The 13,479-nt window shown below is 39.8% G+C and overlaps 2 protein-coding genes across 11 annotated transcripts in view; one reads left to right on the forward strand and one right to left on the reverse strand.

Moving 5' to 3' along the window:
* LOC147009512 (uncharacterized) overlaps positions 1–12,144 on the reverse strand; it is a 39,132-nt gene extending 26,988 nt beyond the window's left edge. For 2 of the 10 annotated variants that reach the window (XR_015052746.1, XR_015052745.1), the window contains exon 1: positions 11,713–12,138. The gene's annotated coding sequence lies outside the window, so the exon portion shown is untranslated. Of the gene's footprint in view, positions 1–11,712 lie in introns of all 10 variants that reach the window. The other 8 variants (XR_015052744.1, XR_015052743.1, XR_015052742.1 and 5 more) reach the window with 8 other exon arrangements.
* A 21-nt stretch (positions 12,145–12,165) lies between these two features.
* LOC147009514 (uncharacterized) overlaps positions 12,166–13,479 on the forward strand; it is a 55,444-nt gene continuing 54,130 nt past the window's right edge. The window contains exons 1-2 of the mRNA XM_085861269.1: positions 12,166–12,180; positions 12,262–12,414. Coding sequence (XP_085717395.1) covers positions 12,273–12,414 — 142 coding nt within the window. The 5' untranslated portion in view covers positions 12,166–12,180; positions 12,262–12,272. The remainder of the gene's footprint in view (positions 12,181–12,261; positions 12,415–13,479) is intronic.

A 13,479-nucleotide genomic window follows, 5' to 3' on the forward strand; every position in this document is an offset into this window, starting at 1 on the left:
TGGTATTTTCACCCAAAAAGTGGTCTCCGTGGTATTTTCACCCAAAAAAGTGGTGTCCGTGGTATTTTTGCCCAGAAAAGTGGTCTGTGATATTTTCGCCCAAAAAAGTGGTCTCCGTGGTATTTTAACCCAAAAAAGTGGACTCTGTGGTATTTTTATCCATAAAAGTGGACTCCGTGGTATTTTTACCCCAAAAAGTGGACTCCATGGTATTTTCACCCAAAAAAGTGGACTCCTTGGTATTTTTATCCATAAAAGTGAACTCCGTGGTATTTTTACCCAAAAAGTGGACTCTGTGGTATTTTTATCCATAAAAGTGAACTCCGTGGTATTTTTACCCAAAAAGTGGACTCCATGGTATTTTTATCCATAAAAGTGGACTCCGTGGTATTTTCACCCCAAAAAGTGGACTCGGTGGTATTTTCACCCTAAAAAGTGGTCTCCATGGTATTTTCACCCAAAAAAGTGGTGTCCGTGGTATTTTTGCCCAAAAAAGTCGTCTGTGATATTTTCGCCCCAAAAAGTGGTCTCCGTGGTATTTTAACCCAAAAAGTGGACTCTGTGGTATTTTTATCCATAAAAGTGCACTCCGTGGTATTTTTACCCAAAAAGGTGGACTCCGTGGTATTTTTACCCCAAAAAGTGGACTCCGTGGTATTTTCACCCAAAAAAGTGGACTCCGTGGTATTTTTATCCATAAAAGTGAATTCCGTGGTATTTTCACCCAAAAAGTGGACTATGTGGTATTTTTACCACAAAAAGTGGACTCCATGGTATTTTTATCCATAAAAGTGGATTCCGTGGTATTTTCACCCAAAAAAGTGAACTCCGTGGTATTTTTCCCCAAAAAGTGGACTCGGTGGTATTTTCACCCAAAAAGTGGTCTCCGTGGTATTTTCACCCAAAAAAGTGGTGTCCGTGGTATTTTTGCCCAAAAAAGTGGTCTGTGATATTTTCGCCCAAAAAAGTGGTCTCCGTGGTATTTTAACCCAAAAAAGTGGACATTGTGGTATTTTTATCCATAAAAGTGGACTCCACGGTATTTTTACCCAAAAAAGTGGACTCCGTGTTATTTTTACCCCAAAAAGTGGACTCCATGGTATTTTCACCCAAAAAAGTGGTGTCCGTGGTATTTTTGCCCAAAAAAGTGGTCTGTGATATTTTCGCCCAAAAAAGTGGTCTCCGTGGTATTTTAACCCAAAAAAGTGGACTCTGTGGTATTTTTATCCATAAAAGTGAACTCCGTGGTATTTTTACCCAAAAAGTGGACTCTGTGGTATTTTTACCCCAAAAAGTGGACTCCATGGTATTTTTATCCATAAAAGTGGACTCCGTGGTATTTTTATCCATAAAAGTGATCTCCCTGGTATTTTCACCCAAAAGTGGACTCTGTGGTATTTTCACCCCAAAAAGTGGACTCGGTGGTATTTTCACCCAAAAAAGTGGTCTCCATGGTATTTTCACCCAAAAAAGTGGTGTCCGTGGTATTTTTGCCCAAAAAAGTCGTCTGTGATATTTTCGCCCCAAAAAGTGGTCTCCGTGGTATTTTAACCCAAAAAGTGGACTCTGTGGTATTTTTATCCATAAAAGTGGACTCCATGGTATTTTTACCCAAAAAAGTGGACTCCGTGGTATTTTTACCCCAAAAAGTGGACTCCGTGGTATTTTCACCCAAAAAAGTAGACTCCGTGGTATTTTTATCCATAAAAGTGAACTCCGTGGTATTTTCACCCAAAAAGTGGACTATGGTATTTTTACCCCAAAAAGTGGACTCCATGGTATTTTTATCCATAAAAGTGGTTTCCGTGGTATTTTCACCCAAAAAAGTGAACTCCGTGGTATTTTTACCCCAAAAAGTGGACTCGGTGGTATTTTCACCCAAAAAGTGGTCTCCGTGGTATTTTCACCCAAAAAAGTGGTGTCCGTGGTATTTTTGCCCAAAAAAGTGGTCTGTGATAATTTCGCCCAAAAAAGTGGTCTCCGTGGTATTTTAACCCAAAAAAGTGGACTCCGTGGTATTTTTACCCCAAAAAGTGGACTCCGTGGTATTTTCACCCAAAAAAGTGGACTCCGTGGTATTTTTATCCATAAAAGTGAACTCCGTGGTATTTTCACCCAAAAAAGCGAACTCCGTGGTATTTTTACCCCAAAAAGTGGACTCCGTGGTATTTTTACCCCAAAAAGTGGACTCCGTGGTATTTTCACCCAAAAAAGTGGACTCCGTGGTATTTTTATCCATAAAAGTGAACTCCGTGGTATTTTCACCCAAAAAAGCGAACTCCGTGGTATTTTTACCCCAAAAAGTGGACTCCATGGTATTTTTATCCATAAAAGTGGATTCCGTGGTATTTTCACCCAAAAAAGCGAACTCCGTGGTATTTTTACCCCAAAAAGTGGACTCGGTGGTATTTTCACCCAAAAAGTGGTCTCCGTGGTATTTTCACCCAAAAAAGTGGTGTCCGTGGTATTTTTGCCCAAAAAAGTGGTCTGTGATATTTTCGCCCAAAAAAGTGGTCTCCGTGGTATTTTAACCCAAAAAAGTGGACTCTGTGGTATTTTTATCCATAAAAGTGGACTCCGTGGTATTTTTACCCAAAAAAGTGGACTCCGTGTTATTTTTACCCCAAAAAGTGGACTCCATGGTATTTTCACCCAAAAAGTGGACTCCCTGGTATTTTTATCCATAAAAGTGAACTCCGTGGTATTTTTACCCAAAAAGTGGACTCTGTGGTATTTTTACCCCAAAAAGTGGACTCCATGGTATTTTTATCCATAAAAGTGGACTCCGTGGTATTTTTATCCATAAAAGTGAACTCCGTGGTATTTTCACCCCAAAAAGTGGACTCTGTGGTATTTTCACCCCAAAAAGTGGACTCGGTGGTATTTTCACCCAAAAAAGTGGTCTCCGTGGTATTTTCACCCAAAAAAGTGGTGTCCGTGGTATTTTTGCCCAAAAAAGTCGTCTGTGATATTTTCGCCCCAAAAAGTGGTCTCCGTGGTATTTTAACCCAAAAGAGTGGACTCTGTGGTATTTTTATCCATAAAAGTGGACTCCATGTTATTTTTACCCAAAAAAGCGAACTCCGTGGTATTTTTACCCCAAAAAGTGGACTCGGTGGTATTTTCACCCAAAAAGTGGTGTCCGTGGTATTTTTGCCCAAAAAAGTCGTCTGTGATATTTTCGCCCCAAAAAGTGGTCTCCGTGGTATTTTAACCCAAAAGAGTGGACTCTGTGGTATTTTTATCCATAAAAGTGGACTCCATGTTATTTTTACCCAAAAAAGTGGACTCCGTGGTATTTTTACCCCAAAAAGTGGACTCCGTGGTATTTTCACCCAAAAAAGTGGACTCCGTGGTATTTTTATCCATAAAAGTGAACTCCGTGGTATTTTCACCCAAAAAGTGGACTATGTGGTATTTTTACCCCAAAAAGTGGACTCCATGGTATTTTTATCCATAAAAGTGGATTCCGTGGTATTTTCACCCAAAAAAGTGGACTCCGTGGTATTTTTACCCCAAAAAGTGGACTCCATGGTATTTTCACCCAAAAAGTGGACTCCATGGTATTTTTATCCATAAAAGTGGATTCCGTGGTATTTTCACCCAAAAAAGTGAACTCCGTGGTATTTTCACCCAAAAAAGTGAACTCCGTGGTATTTTTACCCCAAAAAGTGGACTCGGTGGTATTTTCACCCAAAAAGTGGTCTCCGTGGTATTTTCACCCAAAAAAGTGGTGTCCGTGGTATTTTTGCCCAAAAAAGTGGTCTGTGATATTTTCGCCCAAAAAAGTGGTCTCCGTGGTATTTTAACCCAAAAAAGTGGACTCTGTGGTATTTTTATCCATAAAAGTGGACTCCACGGTATTTTTACCCAAAAAAGTGGACTCCATGTTATTTTTACCCCAAAAAGTGGACTCCATGGTATTTTCACCCAAAAAAGTGGTGTCCGTGGTATTTTTGCCCAAAAAAGTGGTCTGTGATATTTTCTCCCCAAAAAGTGGTCTCCGTGGTATTTTAACCCAAAAAGTGGACTCTGTGGTATTTTTATCCATAAAAGTGGACTTCGTGGTATTTTTACCCAAAAAAGTGGACTCCGTGGTATTTTTACCCCAAAAAGTGGACTCCGTGGTATTTTCACCCAAAAAAGTGGACTCCGTGGTATTTTTATCCATAAAAGTGAACTCCGTGGTATTTTCACCCAAAAAAGCGAACTCCGTGGTATTTTTACCCCAAAAAGTGGACTCTGTGGTATTTTTACCCCAAAAAGTGGACTCCATGGTATTTTTATCCATAAAAGTGGACTCCGTGGTATTTTTATCCATAAAAGTGAACTCCGTGGTATTTTCACCCCAAAAAGTGGACTCCGTGGTATTTTCACCCCAAAAAGTGGACTCTGTGGTATTTTCACCCCAAAAAGTGGACTCGGTGGTATTTTCACCCAAAAAAGTGGTCTCCGTGGTATTTTCACCCAAAAAAGTGGTGTCCGTGGTATTTTTGCCCAAAAAAGTCGTCTGTGATATTTTCGCCCCAAAAAGTGGTCTCCGTGGTATTTTAACCCAAAAGAGTGGACTCTGTGGTATTTTTATCCATAAAAGTGGACTCCATGTTATTTTTACCCAAAAAAGCGAACTCCGTGGTATTTTTACCCCAAAAAGTGGACTCGGTGGTATTTTCACCCAAAAAGTGGTGTCCGTGGTATTTTTGCCCAAAAAAGTCGTCTGTGATATTTTCGCCCCAAAAAGTGGTCTCCGTGGTATTTTAACCCAAAAGAGTGGACTCTGTGGTATTTTTATCCATAAAAGTGGACTCCATGTTATTTTTACCCAAAAAAGTGGACTCCGTGGTATTTTTACCCCAAAAAGTGGACTCCGTGGTATTTTCACCCAAAAAAGTGGACTCCGTGGTATTTTTATCCATAAAAGTGAACTCCGTGGTATTTTCACCCAAAAAGTGGACTATGTGGTATTTTTACCCCAAAAAGTGGACTCCATGGTATTTTTATCCATAAAAGTGGATTCCGTGGTATTTTCACCCAAAAAAGTGGACTCCGTGGTATTTTTACCCCAAAAAGTGGACTCCATGGTATTTTCACCCAAAAAGTGGACTCCATGGTATTTTTTATCCATAAAAGTGGATTCCGTGGTATTTTCACCCAAAAAAGTGAACTCCGTGGTATTTTCACCCAAAAAAGTGAACTCCGTGGTATTTTTACCCCAAAAAGTGGACTCGGTGGTATTTTCACCCAAAAAGTGGTCTCCGTGGTATTTTCACCCAAAAAAGTGGTGTCCGTGGTATTTTTGCCCAAAAAAGTGGTCTGTGATATTTTCGCCCAAAAAAGTGGTCTCCGTGGTATTTTAACCCAAAAAAGTGGACTCTGTGGTATTTTTATCCATAAAAGTGGACTCCACGGTATTTTTACCCAAAAAAGTGGACTCCATGTTATTTTTACCCCAAAAAGTGGACTCCATGGTATTTTCACCCAAAAAAGTGGTGTCCGTGGTATTTTTGCCCAAAAAAGTGGTCTGTGATATTTTCGCCCCAAAAAGTGGTCTCCGTGGTATTTTAACCCAAAAAGTGGACTCTGTGGTATTTTTATCCATAAAAGTGGACTTCGTGGTATTTTTACCCAAAAAAGTGGACTCCGTGGTATTTTTACCCCAAAAAGTGGACTCCGTGGTATTTTCACCCAAAAAAGTGGACTCCGTGGTATTTTTATCCATAAAAGTGAACTCCGTGGTATTTTCACCCAAAAAAGCGAACTCCGTGGTATTTTTACCCCAAAAAGTGGACTCCGTGGTATTTTTACCCCAAAAAGTGGACTCCGTGGTATTTTCACCCAAAAAAGTGGACTCCGTGGTATTTTTATCCATAAAAGTGAACTCCGTGGTATTTTCACCCAAAAAAGCGAACTCCGTGGTATTTTTACCCCAAAAAGTGGACTCCATGGTATTTTTATCCATAAAAGTGGATTCCGTGGTATTTTCACCCAAAAAAGCGAACTCCGTGGTATTTTTACCCCAAAAAGTGGACTCGGTGGTATTTTCACCCAAAAAGTGGTCTCCGTGGTATTTTCACCCAAAAAAGTGGTGTCCGTGGTATTTTTGCCCAAAAAAGTGGTCTGTGATATTTTCGCCCAAAAAAGTGGTCTCCGTGGTATTTTAACCCAAAAAAGTGGACTCTGTGGTATTTTTATCCATAAAAGTGGACTCCGTGGTATTTTTACCCAAAAAAGTGGACTCCGTGTTATTTTTACCCCAAAAAGTGGACTCCATGGTATTTTCACCCAAAAAAGTGGACTCCCTGGTATTTTTATCCATAAAAGTGAACTCCGTGGTATTTTTACCCAAAAAGTGGACTCTGTGGTATTTTTACCCCAAAAAGTGGACTCCATGGTATTTTTATCCATAAAAGTGGACTCCGTGGTATTTTTATCCATAAAAGTGAACTCCGTGGTATTTTCACCCCAAAAAGTGGACTCTGTGGTATTTTCACCCCAAAAAGTGGACTCGGTGGTATTTTCACCCAAAAAAGTGGTCTCCGTGGTATTTTCACCCAAAAAAGTGGTGTCCGTGGTATTTTTGCCCAAAAAAGTCGTCTGTGATATTTTCGCCCCAAAAAGTGGTCTCCGTGGTATTTTAACCCAAAAGAGTGGACTCTGTGGTATTTTTATCCATAAAAGTGGACTCCATGTTATTTTTACCCAAAAAAGCGAACTCCGTGGTATTTTTACCCCAAAAAGTGGACTCGGTGGTATTTTCACCCAAAAAGTGGTCTCCGTGGTATTTTCACCCAAAAAAGTGGACTCTGTGGTATTTTTATCCATAAAAGTGGACTCCGTGGTATTTTTACCCAAAAAAGTGGACTCCGTGTTATTTTTACCCCAAAAAGTGGACTCCATGGTATTTTCACCCAAAAAAGTGGACTCCCTGGTATTTTTATCCATAAAAGTGAACTCCGTGGTATTTTTACCCAAAAAGTGGACTCTGTGGTATTTTTACCCCAAAAAGTGGACTCCATGGTATTTTTATCCATAAAAGTGGACTCCGTGGTATTTTTATCCATAAAAGTGAACTCCGTGGTATTTTCACCCCAAAAAGTGGACTCTGTGGTATTTTCACCCCAAAAAGTGGACTCGGTGGTATTTTCACCCAAAAAAGTGGTCCCTGTGGTATTTTCACCCAAAAAAGTGGTGTCCGTGGTATTTTTGCCCAAAAAAGTCGTCTGTGATATTTTCGCCCCAAAAAGTGGTCTCCGTGGTATTTTAACCCAAAAGAGTGGACTCTGTGGTATTTTTATCCATAAAAGTGGACTCCATGTTATTTTTACCCAAAAAAGTGGACTCCGTGGTATTTTTACCCCAAAAAGTGGACTCCGTGGTATTTTCACCCAAAAAAGTGGACTCCGTGGTATTTTTATCCATAAAAGTGAACTCCGTGGTATTTTCACCCAAAAAGTGGACTATGTGGTATTTTTACCCCAAAAAGTGGACTCCATGGTATTTTTATCCATAAAAGTGGATTCCGTGGTATTTTCACCCAAAAAAGTGGACTCCGTGGTATTTTTACCCCAAAAAGTGGACTCCATGGTATTTTCACCCAAAAAGTGGACTCCATGGTATTTTTATCCATAAAAGTGGATTCCGTGGTATTTTCACCCAAAAAAGTGAACTCCGTGGTATTTTTACCCAAAAAAGTGGACTCCATGGTATTTTTACCCAAAAAAGTTGACTCCGTGGGATTTTAGCACACTCGCTTCGCCTATGTTGCTTTCGACTCGACTTCAAAAAATCCGGACAACTCCCATGTTTTTTTTGCCTTTTTCCCCGCTTTGGAAAAAACAAAATGCCACGTTGAGGTGTTCCAGGACCAATCAGTTTGCTGTCGCTTGCCAAGCCAGCCGTTCCTTCTCAACCATTTCGTTGGAGTGCTTGCTTGAGTGCTTAAGCTACTTGGTGAGCGCTCTACAAACTGGTTGGTCCTGGAACACACCGCAGCACTTGCAGGAATATATTCAGTAACCAAGTTTTTACTTTGTTCACCGCTCCTTCCCAATTCCGTATCCAGGCGATGCATGACGTAATCACAGGGCTCCGAAGGAAGGGAGTACTCAGTTTTTAATCCGTTTGTTACTTGCGAAATCTAAAGATTTTGTAAGTATATTGATGACTTCCGTCATCTGTTTGTGTGTTTGTTTGTTTGTAGGCACCTTAACTCGAGAACGGAAGAAGCTACCAATGTGAAATTACACCACGTGATTCAGGAAGCTGCTGGCTTGCGCTGATTAGATTTTGGTCAAAATCGGTCAAAGGTCAAGGTCACAGTGAGGTCAAACATAATTCCATCAATTCACGTGGAGAAATTGAGTATTTTTGCTTCACTCGACGTTACGAGTTCGTTTTAACTTCGATTTTAATTTCGTCTTCGGTTTTTGCGATCGCTTCGGACGCTTAAAACTCGGTTGTCGAAATTCTGGTAAAAATCGGATGTTTTGGAGACGTTTTAAGATTGTATAAAAAATATTTCACTCGACGCGTCACGGGTCGTCCCATGATGCAGGGCGCTCGAGCAGACACGTCGTTGAGTTACGTTAAGGTATAATGTAATTGCGTGGAGAAATGGAGATTTTTGCTTCGGTCGACGTTACGATTTTTGATGGTTTGATACAGAATCATCGTAGAAACTTCTGGTTTGCGTTGCTACCTTCTCGAGAGACAGCTTTTATTAGACAAGGTCAGAGGGCAAGTTGACGATTTCGTAAGTACCAGTCAATGACTGCTTGTTTGTTTGTCTGTAGGCAGGATATCTCGAGAACGGAAGAAGCTACCAATGTCAAATTACACCACGTGATTCAGGAGGGTGATGGCTAGCACTGATTAGATTTTAGTCAAAATCGGTCAAATATCAAGGTCACAGTGAGGTCAAACATCCAAAACATTCGATTTTTGATGGTTTGGTACAGAATCATCGTAGAAACTTCTGGTTTGCGTCGCTACCTTCTCTCGAGACAGCTTTTAGTAGACAAGGTCAGTGGTCAAGTTGACAATTTCGTAAGTACCAGTCTATGACTGCTTGTTACTTACGAAATCTAAAGATTTCGTAAGTATATTGATGACTTCCGTTTCTGTTTGTTTGTTTGTTTGTTACTTACGAAATCTAAAGATTTCGTAAATATATTGATGCCTTCCGTTTCTGTTTGTTAGTTTGTTTGTTTGTTTGTTTGTCGGCACGATAACTCGAGAACGGAAGAAACTACCAATGTCAAATTACACCACGTGATTCAGGAGGGTGATGGCGAGTGCTGATTAGATTTTGGTCAAAATCGGTCAAAGGTCAAAGTCACGGTGAGGCCAAATATTCGATTTTTGATGGTTTGGTACAGAATCATCTTGGAAACTTCTGGTTTGCGTCGCTACGTTCTCTCGAGAGACAGCTTTTATTAGACAAGGTCAGTGGTCAAGTTGACGATTTCGTAAGTACCAGTCTATGACTGCTTGTTTGTTTGTTTGTTTGTCCGGCGATATCTCAGCCATCCTTTGAGCTGGGAAGCTGAAATTTGGGGACAAAAGTGAAGATTTGCTTTGGCGAAAACTTATATTTTTATATTTTTATTAATCAATTAATTGATTAATGACTTAATTATTATCGATTTATTAATTACTTACTTATTTTATTTCTCATCTTGGCAACATCTCTGGAGATAGGAAGCTGATATTTGGACACGACAGTGAACAAGTGATTTGGCTGTAAAGAGTGTTTTGGATTTATTGATTAATCAGTTAATTATTTGTGATTGTTATTTCTTAATTTTAACTGTACATTTAATCAATCAATTATTGCATCCCTCTCCCTCCCAATTCCGTCTCCACGTGCTGCAAGGCGGCATCGCCTGGTGCTGCAGGTGCCCGGCGATGTCGCCTGCTGGAGGATTTGTTATTTATTTATTTAACTGGCTGCTCTTTGTATTTATTTATTTTTTGGTATACATAGACGACGTCATCGCTTCAGCCTTTATAGAAGAAGAAGAAGAAGAAGAAGAATTTGGCGTTTTAATGATTTCCCTATTTATACTTTATCGATCTATTCTGGGGTCTTTATCAGCCTTCATAGTTATGAAAACACTCGAGAACGAGAATAAAAACTACTTTGTAAAAGCTTATAAATGTACTCTAGAGCAGACGCTTCAATGTATAATTTGTACAAATTTACCTCAGAAGTGAAGATCGATGTAATTTCAAATTTACCTCAGAAGTGAAGATGGATGTAATTACAAATTTACCTCAAAAGTGAAGAAGGATGTTATTACAAATTTACCTCAGAAGTGAAGATGGATGTAATTACAAATTTACCTCAAAAGTGAAGATCGATGTTATTACAAATTTACCTCAGAAGTGAAGATCGATGTAATTACAAATTTACCTCAGAAGTGAAGATCGATGTAATTAAAAATTTACCTGAGAAGTGAAGATGGATGTAATTACAAATTTACCTCAGAAGTGAAGATCGATGTAATTACAAATTTACCTCAGAAGTGAAGATGGATGTAATTACAAATTTACCTAAGAAGTGAAGATCGATGTAATTACAAATTTACCTGAGAAGTGAAGATCGATGTAATTACAAATTTACCTCAGAAGTGAAGATCGATGTAATTACAAATTTACCTCAGAAGTGAAGATCGATGTTATTGCAAATTTACCTCAGAAGTGTAGATGGATGTAATAACAAATTTACCGCCAGAAGTGAAGATGGATGTAATTACAAATTTATCTCAGAAGTGAAGATCGATGTAATTACAAATTTACCTGAGAAGTGAAGATCGATGTAATTACAAATTTACCTCAGAAGTGAAGATCGATGTAATTACAAATTTACCTCAGAAGTGAAGATCGATGTTATTGCAAATTTACCTCAGAAGTGTAGATGGATGTAATAACAAATTTACCGCCAGAAGTGTAGATGGATGTAATTACAAATTTACCTCAGAAGTGAAGATGGATGTAATAACAAATTTACCGCCAGAAGTGAAGATCGATGTAATTACAAATTTACCTCAGAAGTGTAGATAGATGTTATTACAAATTTACCTCAGAAGTGAAGATCGATGTAATTACAAATTTACCTGAGAAGTGAAGACGGATGTTATTACAAATTTACCTCAGAAGTGAAGATCGATGTAATTACAAATTTACCTCAAAAGTGAAGATGGATGTTATTACAAATTTATCTCAGAAGTGAAGATCGATGTAATTACAAATTTACCTGAGAAGTGAAGATCGATGTAATTACAAATTTACCTCAGAAGTAAAGATCGATGTAATTACAAATTTACCTCAGAAGTGAAGATCGATGTAATTACAAATTTACCTCAGAAGTGAAGATCGATGTAATTACAAATTTACCTCAGAAGTGAAGATCGATGTAATTACAAATTTACCTCAGAAGTGAAGATCGATGTAATTACAAATTTACCTCAGAAGTGAAGATCGATGTAATTACAAATTTACCTCAGAAGTGAAGATGGATGTAATTACAAATTTACCTCAGAAGTGAAGATGGATGTAATTACAAATTTACCTAAGAAGTGAAGATCGATGTAATTACAAATTTACCTGAGAAGTGAAGATCGATGTAATTACAAATTTACCTCAGAAGTGAAGATCGATGTAATTACAAATTTACCTCAGAAGTGAAGATCAATGTTATTGCAAATTTACCTCAGAAGAGTTGGCTCTCCCCACCAAGTTCTCCTGAAGACTGCGCCGGATAAGTATTCCATGAATACCATCTTGTTTAACACTGATATTAACATCCTTAAATTACTGATAACGTCCGTCCACATAAACGAACTTCCATCTCCATAAACACAAAACGATGATCTCCATGAGAGTCTGGAAGAGCCCTTTAAAGGTTATCTTAAGAATAAGAATAAGAAGAAGAATAAGAATAAGAATAAGAATAAGAATAAGAATAAGAATAAGAATAAGAATAAGAATAAGAATAAGAATAAGAATAAGAATAAGAATAAGAATAAGAAGAAGAAGAAGAAGAAGAAGAAGAAGAAGAAGAAGAAGAAGATGAAGATGAAGATGAAGTGGTTTTTTTTGACGATACGTTCCATCTGTGGCGAATCTGCGGAGTAGAACTCGTTGCATAGATTGTGAGTGCACGATCTCAGCCTGCAGGTTGTTGTCGTTCGACTATTTTACTGTGCGGTACTCTTTTGCACTGTACTCTACTATACTATACCGTATGTCATTATACAGTGGTGTGTATTATGAACCAAGATCTGCACGGTCAGGAACATCGGACGAACAACCCGGGATCCATCAGCGGCTCGAAATCGAATGGAGGAAACGGAGCCATTTCAGGAGGTTCTTCCAGAATCGGTCCACCCGAGGATAAGGAGTCGAAACCCGGTACGTGCCATTCGCTGCACATCGTGCTGTGTCCGTGCTGTGTACCATTTCACGAACTCGTTTTTAAGGTGGAATCTCACGATGCTCGGAGCGGGTCCCGTCGTCCATTATCGTTTCGATGTCCTGAGCTGGTGAAGCGACATTCGTGAAGGGACAAGGTTTTGAGAGAAGTTCGGATGTGATTAATAATAATAATTAGCAGGGACCCGTGGAACAACCGCGCAATGCCGATTCAAGTCATCGAGCCCCCCCCCACTCCTAAACCCCAAGTCATCGACCCCCCCCCCCACTCCTAAACCCCAAATCATCGACCCCCCCACTCCTAAACCCAAAGTCATCGACCCCCCCCCACTCCTAAACCCCAAATCATCGACCCCCCACTCCTAAACCCAAAGTCATCGACCCCCCCCCACTCCTAAACCCCAAATCATCGACCCCCACTCCTAAACCCAAAGTCATCGACCCCCCCACTCCTAAGCCCCAAGTAGTCGACCTCCCCACTCCTAAACCCCGTCATCGACCCCCTCACTCCTGAACCCCAAGTCATCAACCCCCCCCACTCCTAAACCCCAAGTCATCGACCCCCCCCCCCCACTCCTAAACCCCAAGTCCTCTCAAGGAGAGGTAATTGAGGTAGAGAATTCTGTATGGAGAGAGATGAGAGATTAGAGATTGTAAAAACAGTATGAAGATCCTGGTGGGATGCCTTGATAGGGTTCATTTGGTGAGGGAATTGGAGGAAAGATGGTACATGAATAATTCAGAAATGCATCTCATGTAGTAAAGGAAGAGTATTTTTTGCCTTGTCCGGGATAGATTGGGTCCACGAACAGGGAAAGGGGAGAGCAGATTAGGATTTCCTCGATCTAATCCAGGATTGCTTTTTAACCCAGTTTGTAACTTAGCCCGCGAGGGGGAGTGCAGTGTTAAACCTTCTTTTAAATAATTATAAACGCACTCACTCTGGGACTAGCCTGGGTAGACATTGGGGGAGGTGGGGCAAATATATTTTGTGTGGTGGCTCGTAGTCCCCCATATCTCCAGCAGGGGTCAATAAGCTACTTG

Source organism: Eptatretus burgeri, chromosome 17, assembly GCF_056783735.1.
Source record: "Eptatretus burgeri isolate ZD-2024b chromosome 17, Ebu_testis_v1, whole genome shotgun sequence".
Taxonomy (NCBI): Eukaryota; Metazoa; Chordata; class Myxini; order Myxiniformes; family Myxinidae; genus Eptatretus; species Eptatretus burgeri.